Source organism: Pteropus alecto, unplaced genomic scaffold (assembly GCF_000325575.1).
Source record: "Pteropus alecto unplaced genomic scaffold, ASM32557v1 scaffold105, whole genome shotgun sequence".
NCBI classification, from domain to species: domain Eukaryota; kingdom Metazoa; phylum Chordata; class Mammalia; order Chiroptera; family Pteropodidae; genus Pteropus; species Pteropus alecto.
This window is the reverse complement of record NW_006436294.1, coordinates 1,876,151-1,901,356: the sequence shown is the minus strand read 5'-3', so window position 1 is coordinate 1,901,356 and position 25,206 is coordinate 1,876,151. Positions and strand designations below refer to the sequence as shown.

The following is a 25,206-nucleotide window of genomic DNA, read 5'->3' as shown; positions in this document are numbered from 1 at the left end:
CTTATAACGAATGCAAAGTGGTACTTGTTAAGTTGGTGAAATTATGCACCCACGTTTCCTTTTTTTTCTTTCTCGTGCCCATTCGTTCATTCACAAATATATACCAAGGTCAATAACCTGACCTTGGTGACCAAAGACGAAACCCAAAACGACAGACACAATCCCTGCCCTCGTGGGATGGTGAGGGAGAGGCCGGGTAGTTAGATTATGAAGGAGAGAGATATTAAACAATCTACCAAGGAGGTTCCTTACCAAGTTTCCAAATGCTGTGTAGCACATAATACGGAATAGGCACGGTCCAGCTGGCATTTGAGAAATGGAGCAAGAAAGACGTTTATGCAGCTTTGTGTCCTCATTATCCAATGTCATACCTGGCTGGCAGTAGGCACCCAGGAATTTTATTTGAAAGATTAATAGTATGAACGAATGAATAAATGAATGAATGAACGAACGAAGCATCGATCCCCCTCCTGTTTTCGGTCCCAGCAGTTTTATGTTAACTGGCCCCCGATCTTAATTTCCACACCCCTCCTGTCTTTTGCGGGGAAAGCGTACTCAGGACACTGACATCTGCCTTCTCACTTCCCAGCTGGCTGTTCGAAGGGCTCGGCAGAGACAAGGCCGAGGAGCTGCTGCAGCTGCCAGACACAAAGATTGGCTCCTTCATGATCAGAGAGAGCGAGACGAAGAAAGGTGAGCAGCCTCAGACCCGTCCTTCCATGCTCAGGCCAGACGAGCAGGCTTTGCTCCCAGCCGACTGGTCACAGGGCTTGTCCTCCCGCCTCCCACGCTCGATCCCATGTAGCAAGCTCCCTGCAGCCCACACACCCCCGGTGAGGCCAGCAAAGCTAGGGGACTAGAAACAGGTATGGGGGACCAGGTGGGGCGCTGCCAGGGGCTTGGACCCGTATCTGACCCTGCTGACTCCTGCAGGGAAATTTCCCGTCAACTGAGAAGAAAATCGAACGCCCAGCACAGGTGGCTGCAGAGAGCGCGTGGGCTCTGCACTAGGCCCGGGCCCTGCTCTCCAGCTCTGCACCTGGGGTGGCTGGGGCCGGTCACTTCCTTCTCCGAGCCCAGTTTCCCTGTCTGGGAAATGGGGAGGAAGCCCCTGCGTTAAGGAACTCGGTGAAAATGACATCGCTGGGCCCTTTGTCGAGGCTCAGGGCGAGGGCTCCTGACTCTGGCTGTATGAATCTTTAAGAAGTCACAGCCTCTCTCCAAGCCTAGGTTCCCTTATCTACAACAAAGGATTAACAACAGGGAAGTGCCCCCTACGCTGGCCGGCACCCAGCTTAAAGTGCAGAAGCAAAACGCTTAACAGCCTGGGCTTCCCAGACTCAGTAAGAATAATCATAACTTTTTAAGTACGGAAGACGTTTCCGAGTGCTTGGCTCGCTCCTTGTGCGCTCGCTCTCGAAGAAGAGAGAACGGTATCTGAGGGTATCGCCCGCGCGCCTGGTAAGCATCTTCACTCAGAAATGCCAGAGCCACCTGGTGATGCAGCAGCCTTGCTTTGGGGAGGCAGGGGCCACCATCCGTGATTAGAAAAATCCAAGAACCACTTTCAGAGATAGTATGCTGGAGGAGAGCAAGATCAGAGCAAGGGCAAACTTTGTGCAGGTCTCAGCTTCCCCCAGGGCAGCGGGGAGCCTGAGCCAGAGCCTCTAAACCGGCATGGCCCAAGTGAGGAGAACCTGGCCCGGGGAGCCAGCGCCGATCTAAACACAGATGCAGCAAGCAGATCTGCAGCCGGGCTAGGGCTAGAGAGGGGGCAGGCTCTGTTCCCTCGGGTATGCGAAGTCCTCATAAGTTTCCGCCTGCCACCCTTGACCTGCTGGCCGTACTTCCAGCCTGTGCTAACATTACCGGAAGATACATGCTGGGTCAGCTCAGAGGGCGGGCCTAGGGCCAAGCGAGGACGGCCATCGGGGTGCTAGTCTCGGAGGTGGGCTCAGGACAAGCCTAAGTCAGCCTCTTCCAAGCTGTGTGCCTCTGGCCATGTCACTCGGGGGCTCTGGGCCTCAGTTTTTCTGTCTACAAACTATTTGGGGACAATACCTCCCCGCTGGGCCTTCCTGAGAATTAGTGGAGATTTCACTTGGATGGAGCTGGGCCCCAGCCCAGCACACACATCAAAGACTGGGGAAAATCGAGTTCTCTCCCCTCCTCTCTCTGCCTGGTGAGCCTTTCACCCCTGGGACCCCAGAAGAGCAGGAAGGACTTTTAAACATCATCTGAGTCCAATTCTCTTACTTTATAGATGAGAAAACCAAGGCTAAGAGAGATGCAGGCCACATCGGACTCTTATTAACCCATGTTAGGTCATTATTCTAATGGTGCTTAATGAGAAAAGACACTTGCTTTACATGTTTCTTAGGGAGACCCAGAAAAATGTCTTGACTGCCACTTTTCCCAAATTTCTGAGAACAGCAAGCATAAATCAGAGAGAGTGGGGACCAGGAAATGGGAGGCATAACTCAAACGGCCCCTTCAAAGGTGTAGTGCGGTGGCATTGGTGGCACAAGGTAGAACATGACGGCACGAACACTTAGAGAGTGCAGAGCCAAGGATGACCACGAATCCGACCCACGGGTGCGGCCAGACTCTGATCATTTCATCTCACCTAAGGCCCCACCACAGGACGTGGAAGCACCCGACAGTAACCTCACAAAGCGACGAGCGGGCCGTGCACTTGAAATCCTGTATCGCGATGTGGTTACTGCAGTGAGGCCGCTAACATGACCCCCACCCCTGATCTCTAAGGAGAGAGCTCCGTGGGCGTGCACGCGGTGGGGTTCTGCGGCCGCCCACGAACAAGAGTGCCTGTCCAGGTTTCAGCGCTGTGTCCTGGGCCGAGAGAATCTCTCTGCCTAGGGCTGGAGTGATGGTTGCTTTCCGGTGGGGACACGTCGAATGCCACTGACTCGCCTTCCGCTTCCTGCAGGCCTCTACTCCCTCTCCGTGAGACACAGGCAGGTCAAGCACTACCGCATCTTCCGACTGCCAAACAACTGGTATTACATCTCCCCGAGGCTCACCTTCCAGTGCCTGGAGGACCTGGTGAACCACTATTCCGGTAAGAAACACTCCGTCGAGGCTGACTGGCGAAGCCCCCCCTTTGCCAACTGCCCCATGGCACCCTCGGCCCGGGATGCATGCGGGCCACCAATACATACGATTTACTCCCTCTCTGCCCATCCTGCCTTCCTCATGTTGCTGGCTTCTTATTAATTCGCACTGCAAATTTCAGGCTGGAACAGCCTGCCCGTGAACGCCGCCTGAGCACTAAAACATAGCTCATCTCGACTTCGCCCTCCCTCTACCCGTAAGGGAAGCAAATCAGGATGCTCTAATGTTCACAGCCGCAGACCGCTCGCACCTCCTTGAGTGGGCCACACATCTGCAGGGCTCTGGGACTTTATTCAGAGATGCCACTTTTTTCCCCTTTTCTGCACGTCAAAATTCTCCTCAGCCTTCACCCTCTTTGATGACGAAGTGTTAGGAGGTAGGCTTAGTCACCTGTCATCTCTGTCCCTCCTGATGCCAGCCTTTTCCCCAGAATTCTGCCCACTCTGCCTTGCTGTCTAGTTGACTGCATGCTAGTCTGTGTCTCCCAGCAAGCCCGTAAAGACCTAGGATTGGACTTCACTCATTCGCATCTCCTTCCTGGACCCAGGAGAGGGCCCAAGAGGTCCCCGCTGACCAGGACGAGGAGTGTCCTCCAAGGTCGTAGGAGCAGAGTGTGGTTTTGATGTGGGCGATGGGACAGTGCAGTGTCGGGAGAGAAAGATCCGAGTTAGACTGAAAGGCCTGAATGCCAGGTCAGGAGTTGTAATTTTACCCTATGGAAAAGGGAGAAATAGTAAAAAGTTGGCCACGTTTATAGAAGTTGGCTCTGGAACATTGTGTTCATACCCCAGAGCTTTTGGGCAACATAGGGCTAGTTGTTCAACCCGCTGCCTCCTTCCTTCTCTGTGTAATGAAGATGCTGACTGCTCCCACCTCGGGGACGCTGGGACCGCTCACGGAGTCAGCGTGCGGCAGGTGCCGGGGAGAGCGCCTGGCACGTAAACGCGGCTCCTCCTACATGTCAGCCACCAGACCCTGGTCGGGGCATCTCTCTCCCACCCTTCCACTGTGTACTGGAGGGAGGAGGAGGAGAAGATGCTTTCGCTTTGTCAGCGACACCCCCTTCCAGGTCGGGAGGTCTGACCTCACACCGCCGGGATCTGTGCTGGCATTTTTTAGGGTGTGGGGTCTTGAAGGGCATTTCGAGGAGAAAGAAGGAGTCCGCGGGACCTCGGTTATCGCACTTGGCCTGCGAGCAGCACAGGTCATGACGGGGTAATAGCTACGAGGGAACACAGGCCCCCACTAGGCCCTGGGCTCCGCGAGACTTTGTACAGAAGCCTCTCCTGGACTCGGGTCCCCACGGGCGGTTGGAATGATTCTCAAACACGATCGTTCATGCAACACGTGCATCGGCCGGGCACGCGGCAGATGCAGAATGAATGAGAGCGAGCGTCGCCTCTGTGCTGTCGAAAAACCCGGCAGCGAGGCTCAAAGCGAAAGAGGAAGGCAGTCCTGGAAACGGCCGCCTCGTGCCGGCGATGAGTAAAGCACGGTTGTGGTATTTGGCTTCTAATAACAATCATACGAGAGGCGTGGAGACCATAAGTTTTGCATAGACAAAAGCAAACACGAAGAGGACGCCGCCCAGCAAAGATTTCATGGACAGGGCGGCTCGCGAGGCTTCCGGGCCAGGACGACCCAGAGATGCTGCTGCACCAGGCAGAGCGGTGCCTCGCAGACCTGCGTCCCTGGCTACCGCACCAGTAAACACACGGCTCGCAGCCACCCGTTCGCCCTGGGAAGAACTGAAAAGGCCCCGAAACCCTGAAATGCTTCCTGTGCCCCTCAGGTGCCCAAAGTGGAAACCATGTGGCTAGTTTACCTCCCGCAAGGCACAGGGTCAGGGAGGGTGTGCGCTAAGGCAGTCATCGCGAGAACAGGCCGGGGAGGGCGGGACACAAATGAGTTCTGACACATGGCCAGGAAAATAAGGGACAGGAACGTGGGAACGATGGACGTAGAGTTGGGGTGGATGGGTGTGAGGAATATGAGTGTTCTAGGGAGTTCTACAGACTGCGGAGAATTGAAGAGTGTGTTAACCTCAGAGGCCGTGTAGGATTTCTCTCTTTTTCCATTCCAGAAGCAATGAGCAGCTTTCGGAACAAATGCCTGGTTCTGAGTCCATGAGGCGGGTTTGGGTCACATTTCTGTGACCTTGAGCTGCCTGACCCCAGGATCCTAGTGTCTCCATTCCCAAAATGGGTCTAACAGTGCCAACTGCTCGGTGATCTGTCTGGGCCTCGCCCAGGTGAAGTGTGGCAGGCTAGCTCAGCGTGTGCTTAGAAATGTTGGTTTCTTTACTTTTTGCCAAATTTTCCTTTTCAACCTAAGTAGCAACCTTTCTACGGAAGGACTGTCACTGAGCCCCCATCTTGGGCTGTCCACTGGAGCTGATTTCTTTAGTTTTTGTGTCTGACTTGGTCTCCCTCACCCCCTAACCTGGGAGGTCATTTCAATTTCCTACTCCTGACAGGTAATTATTTCAGACTCACATCCAATTAAGCTCCCTCTAACCTCAGGGTCCAGGCTCACTGCCTCGGCGCGGGCCAGGGTGGACGTTCCCGTTCACATGGAAGGCAGATAGCACACTGCAAAATGGCATTATTGAGTGTCACCCTCTGACAGCCCGGGTGTGCTTCTTCAGCTACAATTTCCTTCTGTTTCTTGAGAAGGACACCCCAAGAGCTCCATAAGTTACATGGAGGCAGAGACCAGCGTTGGTGTAACGGGCTTCTTAAAACCTGGGGGTAGGTTTGCTCGAGCCAGGGCGGCTCAGCCCTGTGGGACACCAGCAGCGTCTGGCGTCCTTGGCCACTCCATCACCCTCCCCCGACCCGAGGCATGAGGAGCACTAGGGTCTTGGACACAGAATTTCCTCAATCTGTCAGAATGTCCGAGCATGGCCAGAATCAATCTTTGTCACGACAGCACAGCTAGAAGGCTTCAAAGAGATGGAGGCTGCTTCTTACTGCTCCTGGAAGCTCAGACACGTCATACTAGCTGAGGAAAAAAAAAATGGATGCTTTTCATTTTCCTTCTCTTTGTGCTCAAGTATCTGGTAAAGAGGAGCGATTTCTTTTACTTTTTCATTTTTTTCTTTGTCCACTTTCCCTCTTCTGCCTTGAGATCTTGGTTTTTCTCCTCATTTTCCTGTGTCTTTTGTCTTTTTAAACCAGTCTTTACTCCTTCCTCTCCTTTTCTCTCTCTTGCTTTCCCCTTCCCTCCTTCCCTCCTTCCCTCCTTCCTTCCTTCCTTCTTTCCTTCCTTCGATCCTTCCTCCTCCCTCCTCTCCCTTCCTTCCTTCCCCATCTTCTATCATTGTTTCTTTTACCTTCCTTTCTTCCTGCAAACCTGTCTAAGAGCCCACCATGCTGTATCACATGCCATTCTCCGTGCTTCGGGCAGTCGGCCTTGTACACAGACGCCCCACGCACGCCCTGCCCACAAGAGGCCCGGCCCCAAACGTTGAGGGGCCTTTGTCTCGGTGTGAAACCACCGAGGCCGGGGCCACACCCGGGCACTCTGCCAGCTGTTCTCATGCACCAGCTCCATCCCTCTAACTTCACGGTTGAGGAAACCGAGGCTCAGAGAGGTTCCAGGCGAAGTACATAGGGTCAAAGCGGAAATTTAAACCTGAGTTTGGTTGATTCTGGATCCTCAACTCTACTCTGTACCTGCACCAAGCTAAACACAGCGTATATTCAGGGCACGTCGACATCTCTTAAACCCTGGGCACGTGACTCTCGGCCCCTCCACACCCCTTTTCAAATCTCGGCTTCCGTTTCCCCTTGGGAACAACTGGGCAGTTCCTCGGGCCTCGTGCCCGACGCCGGCCGCGGCGTCTCAGAGTCACTGACCAGCTGTGTGCTTCCCTCCTCAGAGGTGGCCGATGGCCTCTGCTGTGTGCTGACCACACCGTGCCTCACTCAGAGCACGGCCACCCCGGCAGTGAGGGCCCCCGACTCGCCTGTTGCCTTGCGTCAGAAGACCTTTGACTGGAGGAGAATGTCCAGGTGGGGAGTCTGTGTGTGAGAGAGTGTGCATGTGTGTGTGTGTGTGTGTGCGCGCGCGTGTGTGCGTGTGCATGTGTGTTCTCCATGAACGCATGAGCCCCCAAACCAGTGTGTGAGCCTGGCGCATGAAAACCTTGGCCAATTACAGCCGGCACTGCTGATACCTGACGGCAGGCACACTGAGCAGGTGCAGCAGACCCACAGATCCCCAATGTCCCCTGAGAGGCAGACCCAGCCTTCGGCCTCATGGGGTCGGTGGCAGAGCCCTAGTAACTCTCTGCTGAGACCGTCGGTCCCCTGAGTTCTGCAAACATTTACTGAGTCCCCATTAAGTGTCAGCAGAAGCTTTTGTAGCTGAAAGAGACCACCTCGCCTTTCTAACGTTAGCATCCTAGAGAGTAACACACACATAAATCTCGTATAAATGTCATCTTATTTTAAACTCACTCAGAAAGCTTAAACACATCAGCAAAATCATAAGGCGATTTCATCTTTTGTTAAGAGAAAAACATGCTCCACTGATTTGTTTTATTTGAGTGTCAGCTATTGCAACTTAGAGGTATCTGTGATTGGGAATTGGTGGATTATCCTACTAGTTAAATACTGATCCAGACATCTCGCTGGTAAATTCAAAGAAAATCAGAGCTCGAAATTGCCTGGGAGATGAATAAAACTGCTCTTCCTTGTAAATATCATAAAGAAATAGTCATTAAAATTTGCAGCCGGGCATTTTAGTCTTCCAAAGAAATGGCGGTTCAGAGAGGTTCAGTGATTCACATAAGCTCACACAGCCGCAAATACAAGAAACAGCATGAGAACCACGAGTTAGAGAAATGCTGTACTAACCACGCTCCCTTCCTTGTCTCTTTCTCCTGTCCTCCATCCCGTTATGTCCCTCTCTCTTTCTTCCTTTCCTCTGCCCCTTTCTCCCCACTCACAGGCTGCGGGAGGACCCCGAGGGAGCAGGAAACCCCCTCGTTGTGGACGAGTCGCTGTTCAGCTACGGCCTCCGGGAAAGCATCGCCTCCTACTTGTCGCTGACGAGCAGTGACAGCGCTCCCTTGGATAGGAAGAAGAAAAGCCTGTCCCTGATGTACAGTGGGAGCAAAAGGAAGAGCTCCCTGTTCCCGTCGCAGCCGTACTTCGAAGACTAGCCAGGAGCACACGCCACGGCGCGCGCCCCGAAGGAGCAGAGGTTCCCGCCATCGCCTGGGATCTTGCAGAAAGGTGTGGCTCCCTGGCCCCGGAGGAACCTCACGCCTTCCGGGAGCCGAGGGAAGCCACGCGAGACTTGGACTCGCATCTTCTCTACCCATATCATGACAAAGGGAGCCCCGCCTGGTGTCTGCTCGGGACATCGCGACATGGCGACTGGCGCTGTGGACAGGCACTGTTTCAGAAGGGTCTTGCTTGTATGTTATGCGTGTGCTCGTCGCGTTTGTGGGAAAGACGGACACAGGACGTGCCCAGGGACCACCCTCGCGCAAACCGTCCAGATGGTCGCGCTCCGAGCTCGTTGGAGAAAACCTCTGAATGAGGAGATGAGCCAAAAGCCGCGTGCTGGCGGAGGGTCTGGGTTTGCAAACTGGTCCCCTGCGTGGAACTTTAAAACTAATCCACGAAGAGACCTTCCTTCGGTGTGCATCTCCTCTCTTTAAGAGAACTCGGTGACACTAAACATTCAACCTTCCTAATTAGTCCTGAATCAGGAGATCTCTTTGCCCTGCCGGGCCCAAAGCCATAGGCGCAAAAGTCAGTTGGCCTCTCTACTTCTGCAGGGGGCAGGGCAAATGGACTGGGGGAGGTGGTGGGGAGGAGGCTGCTGGCCGGGAAGCACAAGGCTGGGCTTGGAACTGTGCAAGCTTTCACTATGTCCTCAGCACAGCTTTGCAGCACAGAAAAAGCTTCTGTGGCATGCTGAGATTCTCACCCATATTAATACACCAACTATTCATTTATGACTGCCCGAAGAGACACTGTTTAAGTCCTGTTAAGGTGTCAGATCAAGAGAAAAGATAAAAGATAAAAAGATAAATAAGCCCCGGGCCTCAGCAGAGGTGCTCACAGTGTAGACAGGGAGAAAAGTCTAAAAACAAATAGTGTGCACGTGGGATGTACAAGCAGAAATCAGCTCACGGCTGCAGGTGGGACTGGGGTCAGGTAAGGGCACCCAGGACCTGCCGTTTTAGCTGGACCTTCAGAGAGTGCAAGTGCCACCTGGACTGAAGAGGTCAGAATGGTCACATTTTTTAAAAAAAAGGAAATTGATGAGTTCTGAAGAATTTATTCATCCAGTGTTTTATTCTAAGAGGGGTCTGGTGGCCACATGAGTAAAAGCTCTGGGCTCCAGGAAAGATGGAGTCACAGTGGCTTAACCCTGTCTTACATGATTTTAAGCGAGGAGAGAGAAACACAGGCAAGACCTGGAGAAGGAGAAGCACTTCTCTGCAGACCGCCCATCCGCATGGAGTTAGGAAGGGGGCTGCGGATGAAGCCGTGACTCCTTTTCCCCTGTTGCAAGGAGATCCGGGAGCACGATGGGCACGTGCAGTATGTCTCCCTGCCCGACAGCACACGCGTTCCGCAGATCTGAGCCCCCTGTGCTCGCCGTCTGTGTATATGCATTTACAGGATCTTCTGTATCATCGGATTCCGGCGTGTTTATACAAGCAGACATTTGTGGTTTCCTCAACAATCCCAAAAGGCTGTTTCAAAGGGACCAGCCAATGTACGGGAAATGAATATAACACTGTGCACGCTGACTTCCGCCACAAGGCTGGGTGACCTCGCATACTCCAGATGTTCGTACGGTGTCTTACGCGTTGTTTTCCGTTGTGACTAATGGGGTTGGAATGTGTAGGGAGGATTTGGAAGGGTCTCTCAGTGGGAAGCATTACGTTTTGCTAAATCATGTATTTATTCCTGATTAAAATAAACTTAATAAATATTTAACCCCTGGAATTTAGAGAGAGCATCCTGGGTGAGCCGGGTGGGTGGTTCATTCAAAAGTTCCTGTGGGTTTCAAATTTTTAAGTAAACTTGCAACTGGACAGAGACGGAAACGAGGAATACCGATAGGAACCTCACTGGCTAGCAGCTCAGATTCTTTTGAGACGCAGCCTTAAGAAAACCAGAGTTTATGACTAGTGAGGGTATCTAATCGCACTTGAAGGCGGACGTTATAAAAATTCCGTCTTGCCTAGATCCTTCTCCCTGTTACTTGTGGTACCTCTGCACTTTGTTCTTCCAAGAATTTCTCTCTCTATATATATTTTTTTGGACACCTGTGAAATACCGGACACTGCGCTAGGTGCTGAGGCTGGAGTTCTCTGCTACCAGGAGCTTGATATCATAAGAAAACAAGGAAACTTTTCTGACAGCGGCAAATGCAGAGGCACGAGCTGCTGGGTCGGAGAGTAACTGGCAGGGGAGTCGTTTCATCTGATACTTTGGAAAGGCCTCCCAGGGGAGGCAGCCGAGCGGAGGCCCAGAAAGACGCGAAGGAAAGAGCCATGCAAAGATCTAGGGAGAATGTTAGAGGCACAGAGGAAGCGGGGTGATGCGGGCAGGCCGGATCGAGGCCGTGTGCAGAAGGATCTGAAGGTCACCGTGCTGGGGCTGAGGGCAGGGGAAGGAGAGGGCTGTCCGCAGGAGGCAGAGAGATCCTGCAGGGCCCTGCTCGGGAAGGGAAGGAGTTTAGGGTCTATTCTAGGAGAAATGGTAAACTACTGGAAGAATCTAAGCAGGGGAGTAGCAGCATATCATTTCCCTGTTTAAAAGAGCGTTGTGGTTACTGTGTAGAAAGTGAAATTTCAAAATCTCCACTTTATATTGTCTACCTGACACGGAGTTAAAATAAAAGGATGCGGAGTTTGAACGTAAAGTAGCGGGGAATATTTTCGTGCAAAACAAACAAAAAGAAACGTACTGAATTTTGAGTCAAAATGGAATTTAGGTGAAAATAAATTACCTAAGGGCAGAGAGAGATGTTACGCAAGGAACAATACACCAAGAAGATCTACTGTTTGAACCTCAATTCATCTAACATAAGTTTCAAAATATATTAAGCAACTGTTAGAGGCACAAACAGATAAATCAATCATTTGATTTGGAGATTTTAACACGATTCTCAGAAACTGATAGATTATGCGAAGATAAATAAAAAGATAGGTAGGTGAAGATTTTGGTAACACTATATAACTTTTCTGCCAACGAATGAAGCATACATTAACTCACAGAAGAAGATCTACTAAATTTCAAGAGTCAGAATCCTCCAGTTCACGCTCTACGATGATGATGCAATAAAATTGGAAATCAATTTACAAAAGAAAAATATCCTTGAGTTAAGAGAAAAATAATGCAAGACACAAGACTCTTGACATATTGCTACTTCTCGAATGTTCCAGAGCATAGCTGATAACAGTAGTAAGGGGGAAATTTATTGCTTGACTTTCATTGACCAGAAAACAAAGAATGAAAGGTACTGAGGTTAGTTTTCAACTCAAGAAGCTAAAAGAACAATAGATTATCAAGAAACAGGAGAAAATAAAAGATAATAATAAGGGCAGACATAGATGGTACACAGTTTTTTAAAATATAGGCATGGGGAATATTTGAAAAAGCAAAACATAGATTAAATACTAAGATTAATATGATGGATAAAAACATGAACGAGAATGATCGGGATGAAGGATAAAGCAAGCAAATCCACACAGGGCTGCAGGTCACGAAGACCTGCAGGAGGGAGGGTGTCCCTTCCTCCCTAAGTTGGCAGGGGTGGCTCTCCTCCCGTTCTGTCCCCTCCCTGATTCTGAGCTCCTGGCAACCCAGAGTCTTCCCCACAAATGAGGACGAGGCCCCAGGATGGCAGAGAAACACCTGGGAGGAACGTGGGCTCCCAAGCTCCTCACCTTGGAAAATGATTTGAGAAAGAGGAAAAAGAATAGTTATTATTTAGGCTGCTTTAGTGTTGGGTCTCTCTGTTGGAACAGTTGAGCATCTCGCTCCAATGGGTACCGAAATAGACGTGCCGTTATTTGGTAATGAGATAACCGTATAGAAAATTCAGCGGAACTGACCAAATATGAGAAGTGGTAAGAAAGCTCAGAAAATTGCAGAACCAACCTAGCCCCCTACACCAGCATGTACCAGCTGGGAAGTACGATAAAAAATAAAGCAGCATTCACAACGCCAGCCATACTCCGACATACGTAGGAACTCGCCGCCAACAACTTCACACGACTTTGAGGGAGCAAAGTTCAAAACGCGATGAAAAGTCCTAAGGAGACCAAAATGCTCTATTCATGGTTCTGGTGTTAACGCGATTCCTGGAGGCGAGGTTAACGTCATAAAAACGTAGATATTTTTCCTAAATTAATTGAGAAATTCCATGAAACTACAATCAAAATCCCACCAGAAATATTAAAAATATCAATAAAAACTTATCCTAAATACATATCTGTGAAGGCATCAAAGCCCATGAATGGCTAGGTCAGCTTTGATTGAGAGAGACGCAGGGGGGTGGGGGAGGGGAGGCGATGAGACACGTGTGGAAACAGGAGAAAACGATGCTCTGGGCCCCGACTCCCTCCCTCCCATTAGTTTCATGGGACTCAGCACGGTCTCGGGGGACCCCTTTGAACTGGGCGCTGTGCTAATTACACTTGGAATTATACGTGCTAGAAACATCACAAGTACAGACGACGAGGCAGAATTCCTTAAAAACTGCTCAGTAAAAGTGTTGTCACTATGGCAAGATTCCTTCTGCTTCAAGAGACGGGGAAAGGTTTGGAAGCCCCATTTCAGCTGAGCCCTGAAGAAGGGAGTGACTTTCCAGGTGGAAAACTGAACGTGCTGACCACAGAACAGTGATGGAAAGATCTAGAGGAAGGCATGGCGTTTTCTAGGAACGGTGACGGCCAGGGAGCCTGGAGAGCAGGGTTCGGGTGGAGATGATGCAGGAAAGGAGACAGGAAAATTCAGTTTGAGGCCAGCTCATGGGGCCTGGCATGCACGCCCAGGAATGCAGAAATAGGGCAATGGAGCGGTCTCTTCTGGGTCCTGTGACTCACACCGCAGAGGACACGACCTCCACTATCTTCTCTTAGAACTGGCCGAGGTGTCGGAGCCACAGAATGCATGTTTACTACGTGTCACCCCCCTCCTGCTTCAGCCTAGGCCCAGACCTGCTTTTGTTTGCGGCCGACTTGCTTGGTATGGAAGGAGGGAAGCTTGGAGCTCTTCAGTTCTACGGTTACGGGACACTTTATCAACTTGACATGATGACAGCTTCTTGAGCCCTTGGGAGACAGAATTAACCATACCTATTTTATCCATGAAGAATGCAAGGGGGAAAGGTTTTGCCCAAGGCCAAGATCGTAATGCAGGCTTGTCTGATCCTAGGCCTGGGCTCTTTCTCTTAGACATTCAGACACCCAAAGAGTCGCGAGTCCCTGGGGAAGTGGCCTTATCCGATGGAAAAACACAGGATTTGGCTTTAGGTTCTAGTCCCTACAGCATCTCCTTCTCTGCTGTGTTTTCTTCAGTGGGTCACTAAACATCTCTGAGCCTTGGATTTCTTACCTCTAGATTGGATATTTAAAAAAAACTACTTGTGAATCAATGTGAGGAATCTCTGAGATAATACACTGAAAGTGCTTTATGGCCCCAAACATGCTAAATAAATAAATATAAGCTACTAATTGTCACAGGAGTCTTTCTCACCCGCTACTTCCACAGTTCTGGCCCCAAGATTTGCAGAAAGACTTAATATTTTATCCAAGAATGTATCACCAACTCACATTCATTCCTCAAATATCTGCCGGGAAAGAAAACGTTTACGAAAAGCTAATAAATAGAAGAATTTCAGTTCCCTCGATTCCAAATAATTCCACATGCCTCCCAAAGACTGCCGGGGGAACTTGTAAAAGCTGCCCCTGAATGACTAAAACAGATGGCGAGTTTATTTTTAAATACACTACCATTTGTTAAAACAGATTTGTCTTTAAAATCCCCCAAACATCTAAAACCTCCAGAATTTTTTTTAAAAAAATTCTGCCTTCTGGGCCTCCTAGAAGGTATTTGGGGTGTCTTCTGGGTCCTGCTGCATGCATGGTTTCCGAAGGGGCCCTGGAGAAGTCACTTCAGGACCAACTCAGAGGCAGGAAGTTCTGTTTTTAATACCAGGAATTGAAAGATGTTTGGGCTCAGACCTCTTGCCTCTGAGATGGACCCCACAGAGGCCCAGATTAAAGAAAACCTGAATCAGAGGACGAGACACGCAAGAAAGCGGGGGAGGGAGATAAAGCAGCCTGTGGGTCTCTCCTTCGCCTGCTCATCCTCGGCGGTTGGCCCCTGCTCTCCTAGAGCTCGGAGTCTTAGGGAGACAGCCTTGACAGCGGGAATAATTATTTACTGGTGGGACATCATGATCAAAATCACACAGAGAAGTGCAGGCAGCACGAGCCACATAAAGGGGGGTCCATTTCCAGCCCAAAAAGAGTGGGAAGGTTCCCTGCGGGACGAATAGGCACGCACAGAGGAGGATGGCAGATAAGTGTCTTATGTAGAAGAAGCCGCCTGTACAATGCAGAATAGAGCACGGCCTCTTCAAAGAAGATCAGCAGGCTCCTGCAGCTGAAGGAGAGGGAAGGCATGGCAGGTGGCACTGCTCCCTGTCAGGGATGGCGACGATGCTGATCGCATCGGTTCTGCCCAACGCCGCTCCTACCCTCTGCATGATCAAGGGTTTGGCTCCCAGGCCTGACAGCGCTGGGGCGATCATGCGGCCTCAGACTTGCTGGCAGGTCCGTGGCCTGGGTTTCCATGGTTCTCCCTCTTTCCTGAACTCGTGGTACTTAGTAGTCTCCTCATTGCTTTCTCGGCCTCCAGAGCTGTCCGTCTCAAGTTGATCCTCTCCCCGGCTCTAAGAGAAGTCTTCTCAAAGGGAAGCAAGTTTCCCGCCTGCTTAAAAACGCTTCGATGGCACAGCCACGCACACAGCAGCGCTATTCACAGTAGCCGGAGGGTGAATTCAACCCAGTGTCCATCGACAGATGAGCGAATAAACAAATATGGTACATACACACAATGGAATATTATTCAGTCTAAAAAAGGAACGCGATTCTGACATAAGCCGCAGCATGGATCATGGATGACCCTTGAAGACATTACGCTAAGTGAAATAAGCCAGATACCAAAGGACACATCTCGTGTGATCCACTCATTGGATGTCTTAGAATGGGAAACTTCGTGGAGACGGAAATTTAGACAGAGGTTAGCGAGGGCTGGGGGACAGGAATAGGGAGCAGCTGTTTCACAGGTACAGGGTTCTACTTGAAATGATAAAAAAAAGTTCTGGAAATGATCAATGGCGATGATTGCCCAGCGTCGTGAACATTAGGGCCACCCAACAGCACTCTTAGAAAGGAGTCGAAATGGTAAACCCAACTCAACCCAAGGCACCAACAAACGAAACCTTCAGTGACAGTGGCTCCCATGTGCTCGGGACAAACCCCAGGGGGTCAGTGCTCACTGGCTGCCCTGCCTCCCCGCCCCCCTCTGCTGTCTGTAAAGACCCTGTCCTGCTGTGGCATCACGGGATCGGTGATTTCGGAGAAGAGCCAAGCCTTCTCTGTGTGCCGGGCCTCTGCAGTTGCATGCCTCAGCACTTGGCTCAGACTTCCCTCTCTTGGGACGCATTCCCGACACTCCCTGCTTCCCCTGTGTTTGGTTGAGGGGTTCTCTCTGAACCACCCTAAGATCCCCTCTTAAATATCTGCTTGAAGTGTTTGTCTGCCACCTCCCAGGAAACTATAAGCTTCCTGAGAACTGGAACATGAATTATTTAGCATGACATTTCCAATACCTAGCATAGCACCTGGCACCAATTGGACATAGTAAAATTAGAAGCTAATCAATGACAGAATAGTTTTCAGGGAGTATGCTGCGGTCAACCAGATTATTTCTTCCATCACAACTATTGTCATTGTAAACATTATATCATAATCATCAATATCGTTATATCTTTACCACCATCATCCTCATCACCATCATCATCATCATCATCATCACCATCATCCTCATCACCATCATCATAATCATCATCACCATTGTCATCATCACCATCGTCATCATCACCACCATCATCGTCCTCATCACCATCATCATTATCATCATCACCACCATCATCGTCGTCATCACCATCATCATCATCACCATCGTCATCATCACCACCTAGTGGGTGCTCCAGACCACTCAATGCAATCACGAGTATTGAGTTCCCTTCTTTGCCTTTATTCATAATCAACAACTCGTTTGGCCAAACCTCGGAGCTCTGTGACTCACGCCGTGGCTGCTGACGCAGCTGCCTGCCATGTGGACAAGTACCAGGGTCCTCTGCCCTCCTCAGACCTCAGACAAGAGAACACCGATGAGGCAGAAGAGGTCAGTGAGAGTGATGAATCACCCAATACTGTCCCCCAATGACAGGCCGCCAGAGCGACGCGCAGGGCAGGGATGGAGCACGCGCTAGGCGGCTTAAGGGGAGATTCGAAGTTTAAACCCAGAGGTCGGGGAAGCGACGCTGGGGGGGAATGCGAGCTCTCGCTTCTACTTCCCTCCTGCTTTGGGCGATGCTGCTGGCTGGAGCCAGCATCGTGTTGGCTAAACTATACCCTCATCATTAACTTTTCCTCCACCAAGAAGTCTCTCATTCTATCCCCTGTGGTTGTCTATGGACAAGTGAGGCAACGGACAGTTCAGCCCATCGAACCCTGGCGAGGCACCCCCAGAAAACAGAACGCGCCCCCCACCTGGAGTTATTAGTGCTGTAGATATGCGGGGACAGCCATCAGGGAAGCCCTTCAGCACCCTGGCTCACGGACACGTGGAGAGATGGCCATGAGCAGGACACACACTCAGAACAAAGGGTAGAGGAAACCAAGCAATGGAAGCCAACTGGCCTCAAGAGGCGAGAAAGGGCGGGGGCCTGGCCAGCCTGCCGCGAGGCGGAAGGCGGCACAGGCAACTCACCATCAGAAGGGCTCTCTGGAAGAGACTGGAGGTGGCAGCCCCGGTGGGTAGGAGGTGGATGCTGGCCACGTCGGCGCCCCCGCGGTCGGCTGCCAGGGCCACGCGCCGAGAGTCCCCCCCAAACACGCCGATGTGGGTCTGCACCCAGGTCAGAGCCGCCACCTGGTCCAGCAGCCCCCAGTTGCCACTCACTTCGCCAGACCCTGTAGAAAGAGGAAAGCCTGTTACCCTCTGAGATTTTGCAAGCTGAAATTTAATCGTCCCAGTGCTGCCGAGGGCAGGTACGTGGCGTCTCCTGGCTGCGCAGGTGGAGACTGTGGTTACGATCGCAGTGTGGCCGGCGGGAAGGGCATGGGCTCTGGAATCACAGCCGCCCGGCCGTGGGTTCTCGCTTCCACTTTTGCTAGCTGGGAGCCTTGGACGTGTCACTTCACCTCTCTGGACCACAGCTTTCCCATCCTAGATGACGCAGTTGCTACGGCAACTGCTCAGAGTAGAGGCTTGGCACGGCGGCAGGGAGGAGAGGAACTTCCTGTCCCACATCTTCACCCGCTGCTGGTGGCTCCCCCTGCTCCTCCCCGCCGGCACGCAGGCTCCTCGCCACTGCCTCACCCTCCGTGACCTTTAGTCGCCGTCCGCTGAGTCGATCGCTCTTTCCTTTTTATAGACTTCATTTATTGAAAGCTCAGCACTACTTTTTTTAATGGGATGATTCAGACAGAAGAACGTATAGCAAATGCGTGCTTTTCACCTTGGCGTGTGGGAGACTATGTGCCCATGTCCTTCTGGCCGTCCTCCTTGTCCATCTACGCCACCCACTACTCCGACACGCCAGGCCTGTCCCAGTCAGAGCTGAGGCTCGCTCCTGCTTTGCTCTGCAAACCCCAGCAGACCCTGCCCCGCCTTCAGTTCCCACCCACGTGCTGCTGAGTCTCGGGGAGCATGTCGGGCCAGAGACCCTCCGAGCTCCAGACGCCTCATGTTCCTCCAGGGAGCTGCCTCACAGGCCCCTCGGGGCAGCTCCGTTCCGGAAGGAACTGATTCTGTTTCCCGAGCACCTCAGCCAACAGCACTTCCAGAGTCTCCTCTTTTCCTCCAAATGCAGGGTCACCCCCATTCTGCCCCTGCACGACCTTGCAGTTCTCCCCAACACCACCGTCTGCCGTATCCCCAAGCTGTCCCCAGGCGCCCCGAGCTCTCTCGCTCCACTGACCTCTGCCACCGCCTCTCCCGTGTTTCCCATTGCCGTCGGCCGGCTGTGTCCACGTCCTCCTCCCTCCAGAGAAGTCTCTGTGCCACGTGTAGAGTGGTCTTTAAACTTATAATTTTGATCATCTCTCTAACACAGACACGCACACACATGCATGCATACACACGTGCACACACACACGCACATGCACACACATACACATGCACACATACACACGCACACACGTGCACACACCCCCCCGCACACGCACACACGCACACACGCACCCTGCCCCATCTGATCTAAAGTCTCTCATCTCATCCCATTGTCCTCAGGACATTATCTTGGCTTGTCCAGTGTATTCACGGCCCCGTGGGACTGGGTCGTCCATGTCCCTGGCCATATCTGCCTTTGTCCCAAACCTGTGCCTCTGCTCCTGCCACCCAGGCTTCCCATCGGCTGTTCCAACACACCCGCACCGCCCTCTCCCAGGCCTGTGCTCTGAGCGTGTGGCTTCCTCTGCCCAGAGCCCTCCCCGCCCGCTGCCTTCCCTGCCTTCCTCCTCCGGCCCGGCCATCCTCCCAGCCTGGGCAATGCCATCAGTGCACGGGCATCCCTCAGGCGAGGTCAGGTTCGCCTTTCAGGATATTTGTCACCATCGCCTTCCCTGTCAGGCGGTGTCCCCATCGAAACCAGCGGCACGTGACAGGTCCTCAGGAAAAGTGCATGAAGGACTACAGTTATGATGACAGGATTCAGTCCCAAGTGAGGAACTACCGACAGGACCCCATATTCCCAAATAGAAAAGCTTTGCCCCCCGTTTTCCCCGCCTGGTATTCGTAGAGCCGACGAGAGCACCGACATTGGTGCCCCCCTCGCTGTGGGCTTCCCTGGACGTGGCGGGCGTCCATCTGTTAAGATAAATGCGTTTGCTTCCGAGGTCTCGGGCGAGGCGGGAAAGTGGAGCATCCACTCAGCAGGTCCAATCCTGCAAGTCTGGGAAGCGACATCCACGGCCTGCATTTCCAGTGACAACGCGGATGGGGCTGGGGAGGGCTGACCCTGACTCCCACTCCCCATGTATCAGCTTCCTGTTTACACGATAAGGGCCGATGCCGACATTCTGGGGTCTGCAGACCCCCGGGAGTTCAGGAGTGAGGGGGCGTCAAGAGGCCCCTCACCAGACACGTCTTGAACGGAGCCGTGCTACATACTGCAGGGTGAGGTAGGCAAGATCTTGACACTCAGGGACAGGCACAGAAGGCAGCTAACCACCTGGTCTGAGATGGTCGAGTCCAACCCTTTCCTTTACCGGTAAGAAAATTGAGACTTAACAGGGGAAAACTTGTTTGGGTATAAGCAGCAAATCTGAGATAAACCCCAACGCACGCTCAGAGCTTTCTGTCCTAACCTTCAATCCAATTCGACAAACATCTGCTGAAAAATCCATAACGCGCAAGGCACTGTGCCATTTTCATTAAACGGAAGTGCTTTATTTACGGAACTTCCTCTGCTCCCAAGTCTTCGTAACGCCTTCATTCCTACTGCATCAAGTCTAAACCTCTTCCTGGCTTCGCAGAGCCTCTAAGGTTGACGTCAGCCTATCTCAGCAGCCTGGGTTGCCTGGGCCCCACCACGGACCCTCGCCGGCCATCGGTGTCCATTCTCACGTCCACGGCCATTCCCCTTCAGCCTGGCTGTGGCTGAGCCCCGATTCTGCTTGTCCTCAGGGCCCCTGCTCAGGCCCCACCTGGCTCAGCCCTGCCACAAACACAGCTGAGCTGGGGGCATGAAACAGGAGAAGGCTGCTCTGTGCCAGCTGGCCCCACGCAGCTCAGACAGATGCGAACAGAGACCTCAGGATAACGTTCCTCTCTTGCCCCGGCCCACTCTGATCGCCCCTTCACCCCCCGTCTCCTGTCCTCTGGTCAGAACCGCCCCAGCGAACAGACATGCGACTGTCCCCTCATTGTCCAATTGGCTCTCGCTTGCTCAGCTATCCCTCTAAAGCTCCTTAGCACAATTCTAGGCTCATGGTGGGTTCCCTCCCCGGTCCTGTTGACAGCCACCAACAAAAGGCAGCACGGTGTGTTGGCTTAGTACACGGGTGTTGGAACCAGACGAGCTGGACACAGGCCCCAGCTCTACCACCCAGGAGTCCAGTGGGGCCCGGAGGGGACTTGATTTTCCCCATCTGTACAATGGGGATAAGAATAGTGCCTACCTCATTTGGTTGTTACGATAATTAAATTAGTCATTATTTGTAAAAGAGACAGAACAGTGCCTGGCGTAGTTCTAAAGAAGTCGTTTGATTTTTCTTAAATAAAATGGGTTTAGGTCCCAGCATCATCTCACAGATGCCTTTTGCAGGGCCTGCATTATCTTCAGCGGCAGAAATTGCGCCTGTGGTGGGGCATCCACTGGGGTGGGCCTCTGCCCTGTCCTTCCGGTTAGAGAGGGTGGCAGACGCTCTTGGGGGGCCTCCGCGTGCCCCAGAGACGATGAGGTAACGCTAAAGTCGCCGTGCCTGGCCTGTGTCTGGCTCCCCGGCCAAAGCACACTTCCTCTGCTCCCACACACTACAAAAAGCCTGTCGGCCATGGCCCACCCGCTCTGCCTCTGACCCTGCCCGCCACCACCCTCGGTTCCCATTTCCACATTGCCTCGCCAGACAGAGAAGAGTAGTTGCTGCGTCCCATGTCCCCTGGGGTCTGTCCTGCCCGCACGATCAAGGCCAGGGAAATGGCCTGCCCAGAACCATGACCAGCCCCCTCACTTCCTTTCCGACGGCTCAGCTCATCAGGAACCACGGCTCCCTTTAAGTGCTACTGGGTTGGGCCCGCCTCGTCTCGCAGAGGACACCAGTGGGTCTCGTGAGTGGCGAGACGGGCACCAGCTTCCGCTCCCATCTTCCTCGCATCCCTTCTGAAATGCACTCCTGGGTCTGGTGCTCCTGGGGGGCATTCTGCTCTGGGCTACGCCAGCAGACGCCACACACAGTTTCCCAGTGAGACGATGTGCATGGAGCACGTCCTCCACACGGCTCAGCGCACGCCAGCTTTGTGCCAGCCACGGGCCAGACACAGGGCCGGGACGAGACCACAACTCAGCCTGGACGTGAAGAGGCCCCGCCCAGCAGAAAGAAGGGGCCTGAACACCGCAAGCCCCAGGCAAGGGTCCAGGGGTTCACCTCTTACACTTTACCTCATGTCGTCTGCCCCACAAGTCTTAGTGCCTTTTGAGAGATGGGCAGCCTGTGGTGGGATGCAGAGTGAGGGAACTGCCCCGAGCCCCTCAGCCCCACAGAGCGATGGGGCTGCTCTCAGGCTCTGTTCTAGCCAAGTGCAAAGCCCATGAGCCCTTTAGGACGCCCGTCCGGGGCTGGCACTCTAAGTAGCCCAGCTCTTTCCAGACCTGGGATCTGAACTGCAGTTTCCAGCTATTTAACATGGAAAAAGGGAGGGATGAACAGGGGAAGCACAGGGAAATTTAAGGGCAGTGAACCTATTCTGCATGATTCCCTAATGGTGGACGCAGGTCATTATCCATCTGTCGAAACCCATAACACGTACAACACAATGAGCCCTAATGTAAACTATGGAAGTTTGTCAATAATAATACATCCCTATCAATCAGCTTATAGGTTGTAACCTGTGCCGCACCAATGCACAATGTCAATTAAGGGAAAACTGAGGCGGGGAAGATGGAGTACATGGGAACTCTCCGAACTTTCTGCTCAATTCTCCTGTAAATTTAAAACTGCTCTAAATAATAAAATCCGCTACATATATTGGTAATAGAAAAGAGAACGGTGTTCTTACGTCGTGATCACATCGGGTGCTAGCTGGGTCTCACGCCTGCTCCTTCCTTCTTCCCAAGTGTCCCCTGCTGCCCTGAGCTTCTAACCCTCTGCACGGGAGCTGCTGCTTCCTAGAGCCTTGTCGTCAAACGTGTGTGGCCGGCAGGAGACAGGTGGTCTGGACTTAGCAAGCCTGTTTTGGCATCGTAGCCTGGCTACTCCTGTGTCCCCTGCCCTTTCTCTGTGTCTGAGTGACTCGACTGATCCATAGCTCCTCCGTCTGGGCTGAGCCACAGGGAGGGGTTTCGTCCAAGGCCACGGAGACAGCGTGAGAGCCTTCAAAGCTCAGGCACGTGGGGAATGCTGGGAGTTCGAGCGAAGAAAGCAGAGGGAAACTACCCCTGCGAAACGAGCGTAAAAGACTCATCCTACCCAGGAAGAGTGTCTACACCTCCGAGGGAGCAAGCTAACGTATATTTCCTCTCACGGTTTGTCGCCGGGCATGTCATTCCGAGCTAGGGGCATGACATTTCTTAACCTCTCTGAGCCTCGTGGATTTATCTGTGAAATAGGCACGTGATGCCGCCTCACAGAGCGGCCTGGAGCATGAAACAAGGTTGTCCGGGAGAAATAGCCGGTAAAGAGAGGCTCTTGTCGAGCGTGACCTTCCTTCTGTCTTGCCGGTGGTTCTGCGTGAAGCGCGGTGAACAGGGAGCGCTGCGGTCAGGAATGAGAGGGCTCGAGTGTTCTGGAAGGGTCCTGTTCTTCCCCTGCTGGTGCCCCACCCGCAGCAAAAACAAGTCTGCCTTCCCAGAAGCACACGGATGCTCACTAAGATTACAGTCCGTGAAATCATGAGCCTCCGCCCCACCGGGGATGGAGGACATATGGAAATCTACTCTCCTCTGTCTGGAAATGCTCCGAGCCAAGAAGTCAGCCATGTCTGTGCAGAGCTCCGCCTGGCCACGGTTCGGCAGGATGCCGTCTGAACTTCGCAGACGGGGGCACACAGAAGGGGAGACTGACTTAAACCGTGGAAAGAGAACCCAGGCAAAGCGATTCCAGTGTCTCAGCAGCTGACCCTGCTCCCCCGCAGGAAGTCTGAAGTCTGTTTAACGCCCGCTTTTCCCACATTGGCATCTGGTCTCCTTTCGTGTCACCTTGCTCCCCATTTCCTGTTTGTTGTACAGGTCCGGAATCTTCTTCACGGCTCCATCAGCCCGCATTCCCCAGCACTCCCAGCTCTCACGCTGGAGGCCAGCCCCACCCACCCGCCACGTGCTGGTTGAGTCTGACATTCTGGGCCTGCCACCTCCCACCTGCCCAACCGCACTCAGCGGATGACACATTCCAGGTCTTAAGTGAGATCTTTGGAACGGAGACGAAGCTCCGTGTCCATCCTCGAGGGCTCACAAAGCCACCGCCATCTCCAAAGCCCTTCCCCATCCAGTAGGTCGCTTGAGCCACCCAGTAACTTTGGAAGTCGGGTAAAATTATTCTCATTTTACAGAGAAAGAAGGGGTTTTGTCCAAGGCCACAGAGACGACGACTGGCTCGCCGAATTCCCAGACCGGCAGGTCTGCCCTCTGCCAAGGCTGCCTGACAACCACCCTAGCCGGTCGGGGCTGCACATAGAGACGAAGATGTGGAAAGATGGCGATGGGATTGGCTTAGCTTCCATTCAGCCCTGGGGTCAAGGGGCGGGAAGAGGGTGTAACCAGGGGCATACCTGGGTCTGGGACTAGAGAGGACAGGCCAGTGTTCCCAACCAGGCCGGAAGCAGAGGGAGAACACGTCGCTGATGCAGCCCCCACTCCCGGTCAGAGGACTCCCTGGGGACAGACGAGCCGTGGTCCACGCCCTAGAGTTCCCCAGGCAGGTCAGCCCCGCTGGTGAGTCCTGGATCTGCTCTTTCCTGACCACGTGACCTTGAGCAAGTGTCTAACTTCCTGGGACCTCAACACACACACACACACACACACACACACACACACACGATAAGACATGCAGTGTGCTTAGAACATACACACACACACACACACACACGCACACACACGATAAGACATGCAGTGTGCTTAGAGCGGCTTCAGACACAAAGCTACATCAGTGGCAACTATCGCCTCCTCTGTGAGTATCAGCCTTGCTGGAGGGTCTCATGAGCGTGCTGGACATCCCACTGACGGCTCAGCTGGGCTGGAGGGGGGCCAGGGACCATGAGGGAAGGGGACTTCGGGGAGAAAGGGCTGAACACGCACTGAAGGAGCCTCAGTTCAGGGATCGGCAGTCTTCAGCCACGCCAGCGACTCACCAGAGCTCAGGAAGCCGAAGACGCCCACTCGGTAGCCAGCAGTGACCACGATGAGGTTGCCCACGGCGGCCAAGAAGGAGCCATCGAGAGCCAGGCGTCCTTCTCCCCCGCTGCCCTCCAAAGTGTTGTGGAAGAACACTAGCACGGACGCGTTGGGGGCCTGTGGGGGGAGAAACACGGATGCTAGAGGTTGGCGCATCGCCAGCCCCGGAGCTTGGTGAGGGCACCTTTCCCATGGAAGCGCCGGGTGCCGAGCCTTCACATGGCTCTTCCCGTCAACTCTACTCCGTCAACCCCGGGAGTGTGCTGTGGACTGAACCGTGTGCCCCGAATTTCACATGTTGGCGCCTTAAACCCTGGACCTCAGGGTGGTACCTGGCGGTAAGTCCTGTGCAGAGGTAAGTGAGTGAGTGGGCCCAGTGCGATACGACTGGTGTCCTATGAGGCGGCAATGAGGCGGGTGCCGAGCCTTCACATGGCTCTTCCCGTCAACTCTACTCTGTCAGCAACCCCGGGTGTGTGCTGTGGACTGAACTGTGTGCCCCCGAATTTCACATGTTGGTGTCTTAAACCCTGGACCTCAGAGGTTGACGGTACCTGGCGGTAAGTCCTGTGAAGAGGTAAGTGAGTGAGTGGGCCCAGTGCGATATGACTGGTGTCCTATGAGGAGGCAATGAGGACACACACACACACGGAAGGCCACGCGCACACACAGGGAGAGGACGGCCAT

General features: G+C 53.0%; 2 protein-coding genes across 3 annotated transcripts in view; one reads left to right on the top strand and one right to left on the bottom strand.

Moving 5' to 3' along the window:
• Window positions 1–10,109, top strand: part of SLA (Src like adaptor) — a 32,123-nt gene extending 22,014 nt beyond the window's left edge. For both annotated transcript variants that reach the window (XM_006912928.3, XM_006912927.3), the window contains 4 exons: window positions 590–693; window positions 2,948–3,079; window positions 7,016–7,148; window positions 8,089–10,109. In XM_006912928.3, coding sequence (XP_006912990.1) covers window positions 590–693; window positions 2,948–3,079; window positions 7,016–7,148; window positions 8,089–8,302 — 583 coding nt within the window. In that variant the 3' untranslated portion in view covers window positions 8,303–10,109. The remainder of the gene's footprint in view (window positions 1–589; window positions 694–2,947; window positions 3,080–7,015; window positions 7,149–8,088) is intronic.
• The window catches only part of TG (thyroglobulin), a 216,739-nt gene that overhangs the window by 75,794 nt on the left and 115,739 nt on the right, over window positions 1–25,206 (bottom strand). Inside the window, exons 40-41 of the mRNA XM_006912929.2 lie at window positions 24,477–24,636; window positions 17,181–17,383 (exon numbers count right to left, since the gene is read on the bottom strand). Coding sequence (XP_006912991.1) covers window positions 17,181–17,383; window positions 24,477–24,636 — 363 coding nt within the window. The remainder of the gene's footprint in view (window positions 1–17,180; window positions 17,384–24,476; window positions 24,637–25,206) is intronic.